At 44.7% G+C, this 19247-nt stretch overlaps 5 protein-coding genes across 5 annotated transcripts; 2 read left to right on the top strand and 3 right to left on the bottom strand.

Moving 5' to 3' along the window:
* Positions 1-460: 460 nt before the first annotated feature.
* On the bottom strand, positions 461-3740 carry L199_005199 (uncharacterized protein; the record flags this gene model as incomplete). Its single annotated transcript, XM_064890913.1, has 15 exons — positions 461-573; positions 630-669; positions 758-1050; positions 1147-1239; positions 1302-1548; positions 1646-1734; positions 1810-1864; positions 1936-2214; positions 2286-2388; positions 2453-2640; positions 2702-2785; positions 2882-2984; positions 3048-3316; positions 3376-3588; positions 3648-3740. 15 exons carry the CDS (start codon positions 3738-3740, stop codon positions 461-463), a joined length of 2262 nt encoding a protein of 753 aa, XP_064746985.1.
* A 347-nt stretch (positions 3741-4087) lies between these two features.
* Positions 4088-6858, top strand: L199_005198 (uncharacterized protein; the record flags this gene model as incomplete). Its single annotated transcript, XM_064890912.1, has 9 exons — positions 4088-4518; positions 4588-4679; positions 4739-4842; positions 4902-4975; positions 5054-5224; positions 5312-5663; positions 5761-6018; positions 6152-6370; positions 6511-6858. The coding sequence occupies 9 exons, from the start codon at positions 4088-4090 to the stop codon at positions 6856-6858; spliced, it is 2049 nt and encodes a 682-aa protein (XP_064746984.1).
* A 1125-nt stretch (positions 6859-7983) lies between these two features.
* L199_005197 (uncharacterized protein) lies at positions 7984-8715 on the top strand (the record flags this gene model as incomplete). The annotated part of the gene is made up of 4 exons (XM_064890911.1): positions 7984-8033; positions 8127-8287; positions 8459-8532; positions 8683-8715. The coding sequence occupies 4 exons, from the start codon at positions 7984-7986 to the stop codon at positions 8713-8715; spliced, it is 318 nt and encodes a 105-aa protein (XP_064746983.1).
* A 345-nt stretch (positions 8716-9060) lies between these two features.
* Positions 9061-13726, bottom strand: L199_005196 (uncharacterized protein; the record flags this gene model as incomplete). The annotated part of the gene is made up of 10 exons (XM_064890910.1): positions 9061-9648; positions 9712-9819; positions 9880-9957; positions 10027-10374; positions 10434-10536; positions 10602-10659; positions 10729-12245; positions 12326-13061; positions 13471-13567; positions 13706-13726. The coding sequence occupies 10 exons, from the start codon at positions 13724-13726 to the stop codon at positions 9061-9063; spliced, it is 3654 nt and encodes a 1217-aa protein (XP_064746982.1).
* Positions 13727-14538: 812 nt separating this feature from the next.
* On the bottom strand, positions 14539-18983 carry L199_005195 (uncharacterized protein; the record flags this gene model as incomplete). The annotated part of the gene is made up of 19 exons (XM_064890909.1): positions 14539-14912; positions 14985-15073; positions 15135-15187; positions 15255-15332; positions 15398-15535; positions 15606-15757; positions 15829-15907; positions 15991-16123; positions 16188-16273; positions 16348-16398; positions 16459-16601; positions 16665-16740; positions 16815-16873; positions 16935-17049; positions 17120-17176; positions 17274-17893; positions 17965-18505; positions 18614-18899; positions 18970-18983. 19 exons carry the CDS (start codon positions 18981-18983, stop codon positions 14539-14541), a joined length of 3144 nt encoding a protein of 1047 aa, XP_064746981.1.
* Positions 18984-19247: the final 264 nt, after the last annotated feature.

The raw sequence follows: 19247 nt of genomic DNA, 5'->3' as shown, positions 1-19247 counted from the left end.
AGAATGTATTTATAGGTGTTCTTTGGTTAATTGTAGTACTCTGTACTCCTAGTGAGTCCTCACATGTGATCCCCTACTGACTTACCAATCTCAAGTTCTCTATCTGGATCTGAACCAGTGATTCCAGGGATCGGGACCATAGCTTCGGCAAAACGTCACATCATTGATACGAGAATGAGGAAGTGGAGGTGGAGGCGCTTGTTTGCGCCGGTCAACTCCGGCCCGTCATTTATCCAATTGGATCGAGAGGAGCGTGGATCTGGTGAACATGCACGCAATCGAGGATAGCCAGATGTATGACATTTTACGAGAGTGCATGTCATTGACAGTGACAGTGGCACGTTGGGCGCATCAGCTCACGACGAATGACAACCGAACAGCCATGAAGCCGCTTGAAGGGGCGAAGACTCGTATATATACAACATGGCAAGATACATAAATCATATGAATTGTTCATGGGCTACTTCTTGCTCTTCTTCTTCCCGTTCGTATCATCTGTCTGCTCGTTCTGGAAGTACCATGATAATATCCCTACCATATCGGCTTTCTTGGTTTTACCGTTGAGCGAGATTTCTAGACCAGAATAATTGGGTTAGCGCAATAGGATCAGGAGAGCAGCACACACTCACTATGGAATTTCGCATAATCTCTAATTTCCTGAACTTTCGCCTACACAGTTCATCCACATATCAGCTCGGAAAGTCCATGTCGAGGAACCATCTTGTAGCTGACGAGTGAAACTGAATCTCTCACTCACCTTATCTAGTTTATCCAACTTCCATAACCCTCTCAAGTCCTTCAAGTCTGCCTCATCAATCTCCTCCTCGGCAGCAGCTTTGGTACTTCGCTTGGTGCCTCCTTTGAGAGACTCAACAGCTCTATCATCCTCCTCGATCGACTTGTTGAACTCAGACATGAATTCTCCAGCGGCTTTGTGCATACCCCACCATTTAGGAAACGTCTTATCGAGATCTTGACCTGCTGTTGATGAAGGGTCGAAATCTTCTTCGAAAGCGAGAGATTGAAGTTGAGCATAATGGTATGCGAGAGCTGCGAGAAAAGGGAGTCAGTATGATTATATCGTGATTAGGGGAGGCAAAAGAAGAACTAGGAGAAATTCTCGAAGGAGAATTGACAAAAACTTACCAGGGTTAGGGTAGGCTTCTGATCTATAATGACCGGCTTTGATCCTCAATCGCTTGACGATATTAGACATGAGTTTAGCTTGACGATCGGAGGCTGATCACCAGAAATCGAAGTCCTTAGTCCTGCGATGCATCGATGAATGACACTGCACTCACCCAGCAGATTCTCGATCATATTTTTGGGTGGTCTCCTGATATCATCCCTAAAAGGCAAAATGATCACATGGAACCCTGGCGGCTGATCTTGTCCTCCATCTTTCGTTAAACTCTCTTCCTGAGGTATCAATACGCAAAATTCAGGTTGTGTATTGGTTCGAAATCTGCTTAATGCCAAGGCATGTTTATTGAACTTGATGCAAGATTTGAGCAAGGCAGCAAACGTTCGAGTGGAGCCGGTATATTCCTAAGATCAATTAGACGGTCAGCCTTTGATCGCAGAGAGGCATTACATTAGGCAGATGCCAAAGTGAAAGGGTTGATTTATCTGCTCATTCACTCACATTCTCATTAGGGTAAATGAAATATGAATGTTTCAGATTCTCTTCGAAAGCAAGATGATCCGGACTTTGGAAACCGAGGATCTTGATCTCTGATGTTAATGGTGTGCGCATGTCAGTTTCTCTTGCCTCGTGTCACGATTGCAGGTCCCGTTCAGGTCACTTACGAGGCTTGAGTCCCATTGACTTGAACTCTGCTACCTCATCATTGGTGAATTGCAGCTACGCAATCACAATCGTGCGTCAGTGCCACCACACATTTGTCAGAATGGTCATACGCAACACAGACTTACCCTAGTCCTAGCAACAACTTTCGGTTTCTCATCACCCAGGTGCAGTTTCTCCTTCCCCTGTGTGCCTTCCGCCCCTGGTACCTCTTCGTCTCCACCTTCATCCTCCCTCTGCCTTCTCTCTTTATCCAATCTCAGTACTTCATCAGCTACCATCTGTTGTTCTACTTGATGTTCTGCACTTTCCCACCAATTCGGTTCTATCACATTCTTTACGGTAGATTCATTACCAAATTGGAAGGCTTGTCCAATTTCGGTATCTTTGAGTACCGCTCCTGTCTCCTGTCATTCCAACATACATACATAAGCTCTTTACCTCGCTGCTGATCGGTGGCATGAGATAGAGAGCTTACAGCTGAGGTGTATTCCGATTTTATCTGAACTTCCTCCACCGTCTGACCTCGCATTCTAACTAATTTAGGTTGACCTTTCCCTTGAGTGGACACCATGGCATACCTGCAAACAGTCATCCATAAGCGTTCAGCACTTATCCCTTGATGGAGCCGAAGAGCAGGCTCACCCGCTTATACCAATCTCAATCTCGCCTTCTTTCCCTCCAAATTTGAGTGGTATACTAAACTGAACTCTCTTTGGTGCATGTCTAATCACCAGATCATTCATGACTTCCGCCAATTCTGCTAGACCATCCGCATCGGGTGGTGCATCCTCTTCAGGAGCATTCTGGTCTGGCTCGCGTTGCAAGATATCCTAGGTAACTTAAGTAGTCAGCTATATGATGAACGGATTTATTACTGATCATATAGCTCACATTCCAATATAAAGTAGGATTGAATTTATGATCTGGTCTATCGACGAAAAATGTATTTATTGATATGCCGTACGAGGAGAGGTCCTATGTACAACATCCCAGAACGGAATTAGGCATCAGCTATGATACATGATACGCACAAAAGAAGAGACGTGAACAGCTGATTGAGCAGTCACTCACGCCGTATACCGTCCTAGCAGGTTCTCTGTTCATCTTACTTCCAGGTGGATAATCGTTATCAGTCACAAGGAACACACGCTTGTTTCCTGCCAGATTGGTTCCACTGAGAGAAAGGATGTGTCAGATTCTTCTCAATTCCCTCTCCGAGTCGCATCGGCTGACTTACGCATCTCTGAACAGGAAATTGCAAGTGACCAGTACATCCGCGATATTCATCTCTTCGCTCTGGTCGCACGGTGGAAATGTTTCGCTGAACACTTCCGGTTGTTCTGTCTTAACATCCTCGTCTTTCCCTTGAGCGTCATACTGATCTTTTGCCCTTTCCATGAGCTTGACTATTCGTTTGATCTCCTCTGCGTTAATTGTTCGGAGGTTCTGGTATACCTGTGTACCCGGTTTGTAAGATGCTTGAGAGGATGAAGGTGTGTTTCCAGGCTACGATGCGGTATGACTGTGAGCTAACGTTGTCAATCATTAGATCAATCAGAGCTCACATCAATGTTCCATAATAACACTCCTACACTATCCGCCGGACCAGTGATGACCTTGCTCCTCTGGATCTTCACGACAGCCTCCAAAGCTTGATGTAACGCGGTTTTACCTCTGACTAACTCGCCATCATCGTTGGTCGTATCGGAAAAAGGGGTTTGCATGGATTTTGAGGCATCGATACAGAATAAAATGTGATCCCGAGACGCATAGGCGTACTGGCTCCATCCTTCAGCGATGTTACCCCAGATCATGGAGTTGGAGTGATTCGACCTACCTCGGATGTATCTACTATATCATCTTCATCTGGTGCTTCGAGAGACTCCCATGATGGCACATCCCTTGATCTGTCTCCGTAGTAAGACGACATCTTGTAACGCTACGGATTAGGCATATCTTTGAGAGCCGATGCATGATATATAACGCTGAGCCGATGTTATTGTTGACAAAGATGACAAGATGCCGTGAGTTGAGGTTGAATGGGGACTCCGCATTATGACAGATCGGGTCCAGTCATCTCCAAGACCCATCTCATGACGTGTCATTCCCTCTTGATCGTAACAACGTCATCCGGTTATCAGTGGACCTCTTAATGGGAGCGAGTCACCATCCCCCAGTCATGAGATTGATCGATTGATTGATCCACCATCCTATCACTGCTGAAGGAGACTACGCTCAAACACGAACCATCTTGCTTGAGATAGCCCAACCTACATAATGTCCATGCCCCCACCCCCACCACCTCACAAAGGTAAATCCCCTCAATTATCAGCCTCCGACCCTCCCTCCGCCAATAGCAACACCAAATCACCCTCGCTATCCCCTAGTAAAGCCAGATCACCACGTACCAAGCCTTTACAAATGACCGGTATAACACCCCCTGCCCCACCTACCAACACCGGCAAATCGGTCGATCCTGAAGTATTGGCGGATGCAGTATCGAAGTTGGACATGATACGTTCAGCGCCAGCACCGATGTCTCAGGTGAATTCTCCCGCGGTCACCCCAGGTGCTAGTGGTCCCTCGTCACCTAGATTATTTGGTATACCCGGTGGAGCGAATATGCCCACAGGACTGGAGAGAATGCCCAGTACAGATGGGAAATCCAGTGTGCCTGGTACACCTCATTTTGGAGCTCAGACTGAGCTGTAAGTTATAATCCGACCATATAGGAATAAAGGAGGCATAATATATCTAATCAATATGAATGACCGTAGACTCAGAACTTTAGATGAAAGTACGAGGATCCTAAGGCAGAGTTCAAAAGCACCCTCCCGAGCTCCGTCAGTCTCCGGTATCGGTACAGTCGGTAAGCTTCGGTCTTTGAAAATGCCTTGAGAACTGGGAATGAGCTCACAACACACGTAGTCGAAAAACCTGATTACTCGGAGGCGAAGATTGTGGTAGCCATGGTTGGACTACCTGCTCGGGGAAAATCATATTTGAGTAACAAGCTGATGAGGTATTTGAGAGTGAGTGAAATCATATCTGTACTTGGCCGCATGCTGATATATACCTGGATGAATTGCAGTGGTTAGAATATAACGTCGACGTTTTCAACGTTGGTCAGCTGAGACGATCAAAAGCTAGGTCAGCATTACAAGCGTGAGTTTCACTCCTCGAATGTGTCGTCATATAATAGCCCTCAGGATCAAGAGCTGATCAGACTTGTCAATGAAAAAGGGGCAAAGGGAAAGTGGATCATTCAGCCACATATTTCTCACACTCCAATGCGGAAGCCAGTAAGATTCGAGAGCAATTAGCGAACGAAACACTGGAATCGCTTATATCGTGGTTGAAGAAGGAGGGTAATGTTGGGATCATGGATGCTACGAATAGTACCATTGAGAGGAGGTAAGTCGCTCTTCGCTATCTCTCAAAAAGCAATGAATCGTCATTGTACTGAAAGGCAGAACTGATCTTTGGGTGACATCCGCATAGAGAATGGATCCGTCATCGAGTAGCACAAGAACCTAACCTCCAGTTAATGTTCCTCGAATCATTCTGCGACGACCCCGTAGTTATCGCTGCGAACGTTGCTCTCAAAGCATCTTCCGGTGATCCAGATTACGCTGGGATGTCCCGAGAAGACGCCGTAAGGGATTTCAGGAAGAGAATCGAACAATACGAAAGTGTATATCAAACTATCACCGAACCTGATATCTCCTATTGTAGGATATTGAATGTTGGTCAAAGGGTTACGATCAATAGGATACAGAGTTATCTGCAATCTAGAGTCGCTTTCTATCTAATGAATCTGCATTTGAAACCTAGAAGTATCTATTTATCGAGGGTGAGTGATGTCTTCACGTGACTGACATGATCATCTTTAAAAGACTTTTGCTCCGTCGTCATTCATGGATTTAACACTGAAGACCCTTCTTCCGCAGCACGGAGAATCAATGTATAACGTCGAAGGTAAAATCGGTGGTGATTCCGACTTGTCTCCCAGAGGATGGGAATACGCACGTGCTTTGCCTGCTTTGGTAAGGGATAATATAGGTGATGGACCACTGGAAGTCTGGACATCGACTTTACAGCGTACGCAACAGACCGGTAGTTTCCTACCTTTCGAGAAGAAGACTTGGAAATCACTAGATGAGCTGGATGCGGGTGTCTGTGATGGTATGACATATGAGGAGATTGAGGTGAGTCACTGCTTTCGGTTCTCACATTCACCACGGTATCTAAACATATGTGGTCAGAATGAGATGTCCTGTCACAACCTACCAAAATGTACTGTATTTCTGACATGCTGATTCGTATGACCGTGTTGCACAGGAAAAATATCCTGAAGATTACGAATCCCGGGACGAAGACAAGTTCAACTATCGATACAGAGGTGGTGAATCGTATCGAGATGTGGTAGTTAGACTAGAACCTGTTATTATGGAATTGGAAAGACAAGAGAACATCTTGATCATTGCTCATCAAGCGATATTGAGATGTCTGTATGCTTATTTCCATGGCAAGACTCAAGAGGAATTACCATATATCAAGGTGAGTACTATTCGAATTCCTTATACTGTCATTCACTCCTTTCTATAATTCACCTCGGATCTGCAAATCCACATCCCACCTCCTGCCTGTCCCATACACTTGCGAAATAGGCTGACATCGCTTCATCATACTACCCTTAGATACCTTTACATACCCTAATCAAAATCTCACCTCGTGCGTATGGATGTCACGAAGAACGATATCCTCTCCCCATCGCAGCAGTCGATACACACCGACCCAAACCTAAAGGTAAAAAAGGTAATACACCTTCTGCGATTACACCTGCCGCGGCTGAGAACGATAAGAAGGAACAACCTGTTCAAGATGGAAAGGACGAGCAAGACTTCAATGCCGATTCGAACGCGGCGCGGGATTACTTTGGGGACAAGGCGGGTAAAGGGATAGGTGTGAAACCTGAGAGTGTATCGAGGATATTGGAGCAAAAGGTGAAAGAGGGGAATATAAAACCTACTGCGATGAGTGGCTGAGAGGATAATCATGGATCGATATCATAAGGATGGGTTGAACGATTCCATATGCATGTAGGACAGGAAGACGGTTATCTTTATAGTACATGCATAGATGCAATTTGTCACGCAATGAATCATGCATGCATGCATCGGTTCAAAACTGTCAACACGTAATCCATACTTCATACATCGGTGGATGGCCAAAAGAAGAGCAAAAAAATAATCGACAGCACAGGAAGAGGCCACCCTACCACCCATACGACACTCCCATAGGGGGAGTGAACCGTACCCTCAACCCTATCCCATAAGTTGAAGGGACCGGTACGACTTGTTGAAAGTCATTACCACGTTCGTGTTAAGTGGTCAGTACCGTTAGTACTGTTAGTACTATCTGTACATACTGGTTAGTAGGCAGGGGGATTTCGAGAGGTCTTACACAGTATGATGAAAAGACGTACTGACCCAGCGCTCAAGCTTTCCGTCATATACCATGCGATACCACGTCTATTTTCCCCCTTGCCGAAAACATGAGTGAAAAGTTCTACTAGGTGTATACATGATTGGCGGATTGAAAGAGGGATTATAAAATAACGCCTCAGGTCGCTATAGAGGTATTTTGGTTCAGATGCAGGAGGTAGTACGTATACTGTGTAGTTTGTCGCTTTGTCGCACGGAGTACAATGAACCACATTCAACTTCCACTAATTCTTTTTGATTTTCTCCTTTCTCGGAGCCGGTAGTAGTTGTATAATGATCTCGATGTCATGGATTCTGTATATGAGCAAATTCATTGACTGGTCTGCTATGTTGACAGATAAACGAGAGAAGGAGCCTCCCTCATCTTTGGGTGGTTTGGTGGTCAACCTCCACCTCGTACTGGGCATTCCTTTCGGAGTAACCCGGTATCTCCGTTAAAAGCAGTAAGAAAACGAGAAAACGAAATTTAGTTCCGTCCTTTCTATGCCCTCGATGTTGTTCAAGTAAGTTAGATGGATGATCTATGACTAGGAATGGACTTGGATATTCCTACACATATTGCAATACAGACTCGTCGCCGACTCACAGCTCCTCACACAGAGATCACAACTCATTCTAAGACCAGAGTGAAACTAGGAAGAGAGAGAGGCACAAAAAGAGACAACGATGTTCGGAGCTTTCAGACAGAGTTCGATATTATCAGGAGGACTGTTATGGTAAGCTCCCATTCAATCCTTTCTTCATATCGACGAATCCAATATGAGCTGTGATCATCCAAAGTGTTACTGAGTGCTCTATGTCGTAATCAGGAAGACACCATGGCGTCTCTCACCCACCCGAAAGGCCAACCAGCGCAAGAGGTTGAAGCAGGTAGATTCGGTGATTTCAGCTGTAGCTCAGTCTGGAGTTACGACGAGAAGCTTGGAAAAGGCTTTGGCATTGCCTATGGAGAGTGAGATGAACCCTAGAGGTGAGTGGACTATGCGGAATGAGTGAGGAGATCAAAACCTAGAAGTCAACGTGATATTGACATGGGGTGAGAGAGGGGACGAGAGAAGATGTTGGGACTAAACAATTCGAAATTCTTTTGGATACCAATATCTAATCAATTCGTATGCTGATCTTTCTTTCGCACCATCAGATAAATATACGACGTTCTCGAAACATCATAGGGGCTATAGGAAATCACAACACAAAGTACCTAAATGGACGAGGGTGAGTTGACTTCCCTCTGGCCCTTAATTTCTCCCATGACATTTTGCCATCATCACCATCTTCTTCTTTTTTCTCTGTCGCTATCGGGCCTTAATCCACCATTTTACAATCAGAACAAGGCTGACTTTTCATGTGATTTCACTTTACCAGTTGACCCTACGGGAAAATCCCAAAGGTTTCTAGATTGTCATATTTATCCATATCATCGCATGTACATTATTCATTCCTCATCCAGCTTATCTTATATAATACAATCAATTCCCATTTCCCACCGACATGATGAGCTGAGATAAAGGACCGAAACAAGCATATATACAAATTCAAAGTATATTTGGGAAAACCAGATAAGGATGAGATTATGGAATATGGGTAAAAAGGATTTTCGGAGTGATATTACCATTACAATACAGGAAAAGCTAATTATAAGATCTACTAAATTCTCTTTTTTCGCTCCTTCAGACCAGAAAGTGAAGAAAATGATAACAACAAATCACAAGCAGATACACATGAGGGAGAGAACCACAACGATCACATCATCCCTGCCCAAGGGAACATGCCTCCTCCACCACCATACCAACTATTACCGAAATTGTACGGCATGGGCGTACCAGTATGTTGAGGCGGAGGCGCAGGACTGAGAGCTCGGGAAGTTCCATTGACGTTCATTCCACTCCATTGAGGAAACATCATCCCTCCTGGTCCAGGGGTAGGTTGACTATAAGGTGAAGGTGACATTGTAGATTGAGGATGAGGATGGGGAATATCAGAATAAGCTGGTAATCCATAAGAATAATCGCTGGATACGTTCATATTCATATTCACCGGGAATACAGTCTGCGAGCCATTGGGCGTAGTGATTGGATATACGGGTGTTGGACCGATGTTGGGTTGAGAGTAAGGTGCAGGCGCGGAATAATCGTATCCTTGTGGATTTGGTGGTAAGGAGAATGAAGATCGGGAATTGGATCTTCGTGATCGAAGGTTCTCGGAGTAAGAGGGTATATCAAATGGACGTGATTGTGATCTTCGATGTCTTCCACGTTCCCGTTCATTCTCTTGGGGTGGAGTAGGTAGCTGAGATGACATGATGCTATGATTTTCGCCAGCTCGTGGTCGCTAACGAAAGATTATATCATTTTCATTATTAGATCTGATCACTTAGGAACGTATTGTACTCACCTCATCAACAGATCTCACAACCCAAGCAGTAAGACACTGCATCAAAGATGGATCTCTAGCTTGACGGTGGATCACTGGACTGACGGTACATCGAGACCAGTTGGAATTCTGCCATCGAGATGGTCAAGTTTAGACCTGTCAAAAGTACGAGTTCTTCGGGCGACTCACAAATTGACCAAATACCCAATACTTCAAATTTGTCACCGCGAAGAAATAACATTGGTTTTGTATACAATCGTCATATACCTATACGCACGACATATCATTGGTCATCGCCTGTTATCAGTTTTTTTTTTCCACTGGAGATGGACTTACCTGAGCCTGTAGCAAATTTGCCTGACCAACTTCACCCACACAGGTATCTCCATAAAATCCCCACCAACCCTCACTATTCTTACCTCTGGCGAACTCTTTCATAACGCTCGAGTTGACGACAGAAGGAGGTCTGATCTCTAATATCATCGCTCGATCAATATCATTATTCTTATTTACTAAGACCATCGTACCGAAGCCTTCCCACAGGAAATGGTTTTTACCCCTGGCTGTAGGCGGTGAGGAGGAATGTGGGAGATGTGGTGGTCTAGGTGAAGGAATTAGATGGAATGTAAACGTCGAAGAGGAGTATCGCAACATGTGTAAAGTGGATACGGCGGTTTGTAGGAGCTGTTCGAGTGCAACGTCAGCTTAAAATTCCTCTGGTCGGAGCGGCGGGGATAGCTCACTGTTCCGGTCACCCAGCTTAGTAAACTATAATCTTCAGCTTGGTTTATCGATTCATCGAAGAATTCGAGGGTATCGAACCCTTCAGCAGGTAGAGCGAATATTCTACACAGGGAGGACGTATCAGCTTACACAATGGCTATGCATGGAATAGCTGATTCAGTACTCACTGAGTGCCCCATCGATTAGCCATATCAATAGGATGTTTCGGTACGTTCTCATCAAGCCCTATGTGGCGAAATATTATCAGCGATCTCCGCCACATAGCAGCTATATACTTCTTGTCCGACAGCTCACAATCAAGTATTCCTTTCTCCCACCCTCTCTGCATTTCCCAACTTCCCAGCAACCTCCTTTGGATTCTGGCCTCTTCAGCCAGCCCAAGTCGTCTATGCCATTCCCAGCTCATCTCGTCAAACCCCAGCGATCGCCTACCTCCCCACAATCCCAGACCTCTCTTTTGAGACGCAGGGGTAAGGGGCCATCTGTCCCAGGACTGAACCTCTGCATAACGAAGGTACGAATGCAAGTCATCCGCAGGTGAGATCAAGTGTCTTCTGGATGCCCACGACGGAGCAATCGAGGTAGATCTGGTTTCGTTACCCACACCACTGTTAATTAAAGATGAGTTGCTGTCGCCTATATCATGTCGTGAACTGGAGGCCGTGCTCGAATTGGGACCTAGGGAAAGTGATGAAAAGAGTGAGCGGATTCCATTCTCATTGCCATTATTCCTAGATACACTTCGAGAAAGTGGGTTGACAGAGGATGAAGCTCCCAGCAAGTTATCATCGTTATGGTCAAAAGATGTAAAGGTAGGCTGATGTGAAGATCTCTTTTGGATTTTCTTTCCAACCGGAGCGGTAACTTTGGATAACGAATTGACGAGAGGTGCGACATAGGACATCGGTCTACTAGGTAATGGTTTTTCTCTTTTGGTCGATGATGACTGTACATTCTCGTTCAAATCGACTTTTGAATTCAATCTTGATGTGCTTCTCAAAGCGGGTTTCAACATCCCAGCATTGAATGTTCGGTGTCTAGGTTTCTTCCTTCCTAATCCAATAACCTCGATGGCTTCTCCTGCAGGTCCAATTCCTACGTTACTTCCAAATGAAGGTTCCCATTTACTCCCCATTGTACCATCCGAATCGGAATCGGAATCATATGTTCTTCCTGACCTAGTTGATCTATTGGATCTATTGGATCTATTTGATTTTCTTGATCTGGTAGAATCGAATGATACCCTAGATCTGATCGATCGATCACTTTCCACCCTACGCACACTCGATGTCCTCCTTGAAGAAGTGTATGGTGTAGGTGGTCTACGATGCTTTGGAGGAGGGTTTATAGCTCTTTCAGCTCTGAAAGCTTCCTTGGCAGCTTCCGGTGTAGGATACAGTACTTCCCTTGAAGATAATTTACGAACACGATTGTGTCGTTCTTTTCTACTTTCTGCAGGTAGTTCCTTCGAGATGGGTTTAGGTGTGTGATAAACCTTTCCTTTGGTTGTAGAGGGTTTGATTTCGTTTTTCTGCTGTTGTTCTTGCTGACCATATGTGTGTAGCTCATTTTGGCGTGGGGTAGGCGTTTTAGTGTCCCTTGATAGAGTGGGAGAAGGTTGATGGTGATTGCGTGAATGGGCGATTGTAGGGTTGTGTTCCGATACAGGATGATTACGTAGAGTATCTAACGATTCCTTTCTCTTTCTCTGTGGTAAAGTATCTAATCTTTCTGGGACCATGAGGTGATCAGTCGAAGGTGTTCTACCGTGGCCTCTGATTGATGGTCGATTAGAAGCTATACTAGAAGATCTAGTATGCCTTGAGCCTGGATTTTGGTTTTGGTCTTGATTGATTGACTTGTTCCCTTCTTGATGGGTCATCATACCTACTTAAGCTGATGACTATGCGGATGAAGGTGATCGATATCTACTAGATAATCTCGTGAGGAATGATCGAACGACCTTCTAGGAGGGTCAGGTATCCTCTCTTGGGCGAGCTCCGAGAGATACTGCTGTTGTCGTTGAGCTGAAGTACTAGCTGCTCGTCTGTGACTTGGTCTCACGTATCTTGTCGTCCGTTCTTCGGCTGAAGAGCTGCTTGTACCTTCTTCTTCAAATACCGCTTGATGATTGTGATACTGACGCTCAGGTATACGGCGAGAAGTACTTGCAGATCTATGATTTCTAGGTCTATAGTGGTTTTGAGGTTCAGGAGTTAACGCTCTCCTAGGGTCTATTCTGGGTGAATGGCCAGCTATCACCCTTTCTTCCAATGAGTATCTCCTATCTCGATGATGGTGGGGATACTGATCGTTTGAGTATCTTCGATCGCTTCTCGAACTGGGTCTTGGAGCAGGACGTTCCGCCTGAGGACCAATGTAGCTTCCTTGCTGGGAGTGCGAGGGATATCGAGGTATCTGAGGTGGGGAGGTGTACTGTGAGATTTGAGGTCGAGGAGGATAGGTGGGAACTTGGACTGGCTGCACGAACGTCTGAGAGACGGTGGAAGGATATGAGACGAGTGGCGGCTGGACGGGTGTCGGTTGGACGATTATGGGACCTGGCGCTGGACCGATCGGGGTAGGATAGAGTACAGGAGGTGGAAAGACTGTTAGGTCTGTCAGCCCTGATATGATAACTCAGCCAATCACTCTGACTACCAAGACGAGGAGTGAACTTACAAGATCTTTTTCGGGTTATTGGAATTCAGGAGGCGGGAGGGAAGTCTGAAGACGCTTTCGGTTTGAGAAAACAACCACTTTTTGTGAGGGGCAAGAGGGAGTGATGAGAACGAAGCGTGAAGAAGTGATGACAAAGAAAAGAAATGCACGATCAAAATTGGAGTAGTAACAAATGACTCAAAAGGTCAGGATATTACAGTACACTGAAGGAACAATCTAAAACGCCGCGAATCCGGTCCACACATCTATATATGACACGACCTATCCACGCCCCACCCCCAAATTATCCTTGTCCTTATTCAAGCGAGGTTGGAATGAGATGAATGAGATTTCAGCTGAGATATTCAGACTCACCTCTTGGACCCCAAGGATATATTCTACTTCTATCACAACAGCAATCGCAAATTGGACCACAACATGGATCGTCACAACAGCAATCTGCAGAGTTGTGCTATGTCGAATATCTGGACATTAGCAAATACAAAAAAGTGGGATGTGGTATCAGAGTGAGATTGAGAGTGATCTGGAATAAATAGGGTAAAAAGTGGTGTGTGTGTATGAGATGATTAGGGGGTGAAGTGTGACGTACGGTGGAATAACAAACTCCCATTTGATCGATGGATTTTTGAGGGTTATCGATGTTAAAATCAATAGATGTTCAACAAGCAACTTCTGTTGCTTTTTCAAGAAGACGGTATACTGTACTCTTCTGTATGATGGCTGCGATATTGATCTTCAATATTCGTGTTTATATCGATTGTAGATATGTCACTCAACCTTGATCTTCTGGACCCCGCTCCACTCGGGCTCATATAGGATCATATAAGTTAGTCTGTGCGATATAACACTCGTATTGTTACGCCCCTTGTGTCTTTTAGCTTTGTTCGTAACATGTAGTATCATGGGATCATACTGTATCAGTGACTCGTTCATACGTTTATTGTGCTGTATTGTTCATTTGGACTTCTTGAAGACGTGAGAGAAACAAAAGACCTTCATCACTTGCTGGTCGGTTAGTAGTAGCTGTGTGAATGAATTAAATGATGGTGATGACCTGAGGACAATGACAATGACAGTTGAAATTGATCGCTATTACCGGAGTTTCACTTTTTCAGGTGGTTTTATTACTCTTTTGTCCCTGGAAGCGTGTGTATACAAACCAACTACCAACAAAGGAGTTTTCAACAGAAGATTAGAACAAAGATGTGAAGCATTCGGATTGGCAGAATCCCCGATGTATGCATGTATGAATTTTTTTTATATACATTCTGTACAAATGTTATCGAGATCGGATAAAATGCAATAGATTATATGATATATGACGGTAAAAGTATTGTGGTCACAACCCAACAAACTGTGACTATAACTATAGATATATCCCTGTTGTATGCATCCCAAGCAAGCAAACCAATTGCCATCAGATCAAACAGCCTGACCCCCTCTAGGCGAATTCACCCCACTCCAATCACCCGGTCTTCTAGCTTCATAATCCCTCTCTGCCCTATATCCTCTCGGACCAGCATTCAACGCATCAGGTCCTCTTCCCTCTCCCTGTCCGTGGCCTGGAGTTGAAGATTCATCATCCGTATTCTGATGTTGTCTAATGTTATGTCTCAATCTCAGTCGATTCAGATGTACAGACAACGTATTTTTCTTTTTCTCTTTCTGGACTTCGCCATCCATCTCTTGATCCCCATCTTCATCTGAGTCATTGTTGATTCGCCTGTAGGGTAACGGGATTTCACGTGTGACTCGATAGGCATCGGCGTTACCTAGATGTTCAGTTTCCACTCGGACTATACCGTACAAGAAACGAAGGTCAGCCTTAGTACGCTTGGGCAAGATGTTTTAGGTGTAAGGTCACTCACAGAAATTCCACTGCCATCTTCTCATCATCTCAGCCAAAGCGAAGAAGAATGATTTTAATCTGACATTCTTCGTCGATAGAGGTAGATACCTAGAATGGCAACGATATCAGCTTTGTCTCTGTGTTCTATCGGGGTGTACGATTGACTCACCAGATGAATACAAACCGAATGAAGACATTGCTAATCATAGCTAGATAATATACCTATACATATATTGATCAGCAGAGGGCAACGCCCCGAACCCAATTTCTCCCATGAGAGGATACTCACATATCGTTGCGAATAACCTAAATCCTTCCTTAACAATCCCGCCTGAGGTCTGAACAAACTCCAATCGATGACGAGATCCTATATCATTCATCGTTGATTAGCATCATATGACTTTTCCCACAAAACACATACAACCAACTTACCCAAGTTGACGTGTACACTGCACTTATGATCGCGAAGATAAGCCAGACAATCAATGATTTATCGTTGATGAGACTACCTCTAGATCTCCAATAGACGAATAGACACTGTTGAAGGATCACACTTGAATATTTACCAGCCTGTACGCAAAGCGAAAAATTCAGCTACAAGACGATGAAAGGTCGGAAAGGCGTAGAATTCCCTACTCACATTGATCAAGTGGATATTCAACTTCGAATCATGGTAACGTTTCAGACATTGGATGAAACGTGATCCAGCGGGTAAACAAGCTAATAAAGCATAAGGCCATGATTTACCAGAATGACAAACGGAGAATACATCCGCGGGCCAATGTTTGGCATCTATAATAACATCGAGCGAGTCACGATTAGCTTGATCATGAAGATGAAGGAGGGCACAAGACGATACTTACAACCACAAGATAAGAAATATAAATTTTGGACTGAATAGACTAGAGAATTGAGTTCATCGGCCAAAAAGAACGCAATGAACTATTATATGATACTGCATTGTCAGTCGACGTATCTATCTGTAATGGGTATCTTGATCGACACAGGTGCGAGGTCTCACTCACCTCGACTCTACTATATCCAGGTGTGATAACTCTGAATAAAACTTTCAATAACCAGTATCTCGTACCCCTTCTCAAGACCGGTAGAGGATTTAGGAAAAATACAACGGTAAAGACCAGCCAAGCTAAAGGCCAGCTACATACCATCACATTGATCAGTAAGGGAAGCATAGGAAGTACATAGACGATGAATCACCTACGTGGTAGGAGACACGTTTTCGCTTCCAATCTGAGCGAAGGTAAAATAGAAGCAGTATGATAGCGTTAAGAACAGGAATGCGGGGATCTATACAATTTTCATTGAATTAAGTCAGCCAAAGAACAAATACGGCAGTCGATGTCCAGACATGTCGCACTTACCTCCAAGAAAGATCGATAATCAATAGTGGGTCTAGTCAATTCCATGACGAACTATGTGAAAACAGAATTAGCATGTTGGAGATGGGCATTTCTAAGACGTATATGATTCACCTCATAGTTGATCCTCGCAGCGACATAGGCGCCCAAGTTCAATTGGAATAGCATCGCAAACATGATAGGAAGGTATAGTCCACCATAGACTTGAAGTAACGCTCCCCACACTGGGATTTCTTCTCGGACGTGGGATTTGCTTGCTGAATTAACACTCACATTTCAGTATTGATGGACTCGATTGGCACAAAATTGATGGGACTCACATTCAATCAAAGCGAACACGGCTGCAGGTAATCCGATGCCAATCATAATACCCGACCTGAATACAGAGTCGTAATGCTATATCATGGAACGATTACTTGATAAGCGACATCTCAATCACAAGCTGGATGAGAAAAAAGTGATCCACTTACAGTCTTTTCCGTAGTCTGCCGCCTGAGCTTATCTCTCGCTCGTTTACTGTCTCCATGTTCTACAAAGCACGATCAGCTGTGCTGGCCAAGGTGGGTGTTGGGGCAGATTAGACAACTCACCGAAATGTATCGTATATAGATCCTCAATCTGCTTGATCAATCCATCTATAGCTTCAGATTGGGAGAAAGTAGCCTTTGAGATACGTTCGTCGGTGTACATTTCCAGGCATGTGATCTGCATAATCCCATCAGCTCAGCAGATTCATATGGCAATCAGCAGGAGAAGGAAAAAACAAAAAACTCACCTTAGTGGTCTTCTCAAACTTTTTCAAAGCTTTCCTAAATCCAGTAAGATTCATGATCTACAAGAACGAGATAATCAGTTCCGATCAATCGATTAATAAAGAACCCTTGCGAGATAGGTTGACACCTTGATATTCTCGCACTTGACGCACTCACCCGATAATTCTTGATCAGTTCCAACTGTCTATAAAACTCCAACACAGCTAATTTCAGTTCTTTCTTATATTTCTGATACCTCTCCGGATTATACGTTTGATGGTCTTTATCGGCCCTCATCGCCTCCCTCAAGCTACTTCGTTCGTTCTCAGACATCATCGGTATAGGTGAATTCGATCTTTTCGGTCCCTGCGTACCGGGAACCTGCAGATTATTCCCTGTACCGTTCTGAGACACATCGGTATCTGGAGGTCCTAAGCCTAGCTTCTGTTTAAACTTATTAAACGCAGGAACATTCGTAGCGGCTTGAGGAATTGGTAAGATTCTTTGTACTTTGGTTTCCCATTCTGGTGTTCCATGTGGATACAGTTCATGATAGATTTTCCTATGTTCTGCCAATTCCCTCAATTGATCTCTCAAATCATGCGCTCGCCTCATAGCTTCCCCTTCTCTTGCCACGTAGAAATTCTCAACTTTGTCTAGCTCGTGTTCTAACAAGTCGAAGAAATCCTTCTCATCTTGTTCGAGCTGTTTATACAGATCGTCAAAGTTGTCTGCTGTACGTACTGGTGGACCGGCAGGACGTAGTGGTAGTGCAGGAGAAGGCAATGTCATTGATCCTATTGATCCAAAATATCAGTCGTCTTCATCTTATATCGCAACGTAGGTGTTATGGGGACCATTGACTCACTTAAGCTTCTTGGGCCCAGTCTTGGACTCTTGACACCTCGAGGGGTATCAGCGGCCGATGAGCTATCTCTAGGCGTAGCTGCAGAACTGGATAATCTCGGACTCCACAATTTTGGACTTTTAGCCGTTGTTGTCGATCCCCTTCTTCCTTCACTGACTTCATCCTTTTGAGAAGCCGTAGGCTTGGTTAAAGGTGTACCGGAATCACTCTCTATCAGGTCGTTACTACCACTTGATCGTCTGGAATGTTCAGATTGCTCTTCGATGGTGGTCTCCACTATGGCATCTGCTTTGAGGTTAGGACTGAACACAACCCCCTTCCTAGATCGCGAGCTGCTATCTGCTCTGGATCGTGAGGGTCGCGAAGAGTCATCTTGCGGTCTTGGACTCGGATCGGGTTTATGGACGTTGGTTTCGTTCGAATTGACACTTGGAGAGCCCAAGTCCAGAGGGGGAGGGATGGGTCGCTCGGAAGAAGGTTGAGGTGGTCTGGGACTTGTACCGGTTGATCCATATTTTTGACTTCGTTCTGATGCACGTGACTGTCCACATCCATATTAGTATCAGCGTTTGTAGCCTTTGCCCGTACCGTTGGGAAGCAGAGACGCAGAACGAGGAAGATTCAATGTAAAGGGAGAGATTATACTCACAGTCCACCTATTCAACCTCGGTGTATCAGCCCCACTAGCTGTCATCCTCAGCTTCAGTGACCCCTTGATTGTTTCCGGCGTATGTCTTTCTCTCGGAGGAGCAGATGGCCCATGATCATCATCCGCTCCTGAGGAATCACCATCCTGGTCATCCTCCTCGCCTTCACCTTCTTTACGCTCTTTCACTTGTCCTAACCTCTTCGCGACCACCTTGATCTTCTTCTTACATAGTCGATAATCTATATAGGCTCGTTTCCATTCTGGCGTTTGATTTTCCACTAGATACCTAATCACGAAATAAAGTTGGTTTAGCCTCTGTTCATGGGCAATGAACTGAACAAGCGGAATCCACTCACCGTCCAAACTTCATCTTGATGTTGTGGTATTACTCAACGCTACGGAGTCGAGCTGTGTATCATATCTTCATGATCGTAGCTACTGTTTTGTTACTTGCTGTACACATACAACACCGCAAGCTAGAAGTATGCACGTTCGTATGTTACGATGAAAGGAAGAGAGAGACCTTGCATTCCATTCAGTTGGATATCAGTTTGGATTTTACCGCAATTCAGTCATCCAATTCGATGAACGCATAAACATCCACGGTCCCTTTAAGTTGTCCCTCGAATTCTCA

The sequence above is a fragment of the Kwoniella botswanensis genome, chromosome 1 (assembly GCF_036426115.1).
Source record: "Kwoniella botswanensis chromosome 1, complete sequence".
Taxonomy (NCBI): domain Eukaryota; kingdom Fungi; phylum Basidiomycota; class Tremellomycetes; order Tremellales; family Cryptococcaceae; genus Kwoniella; species Kwoniella botswanensis.
This window is presented reverse-complemented; position numbering and strand designations above follow the sequence as displayed.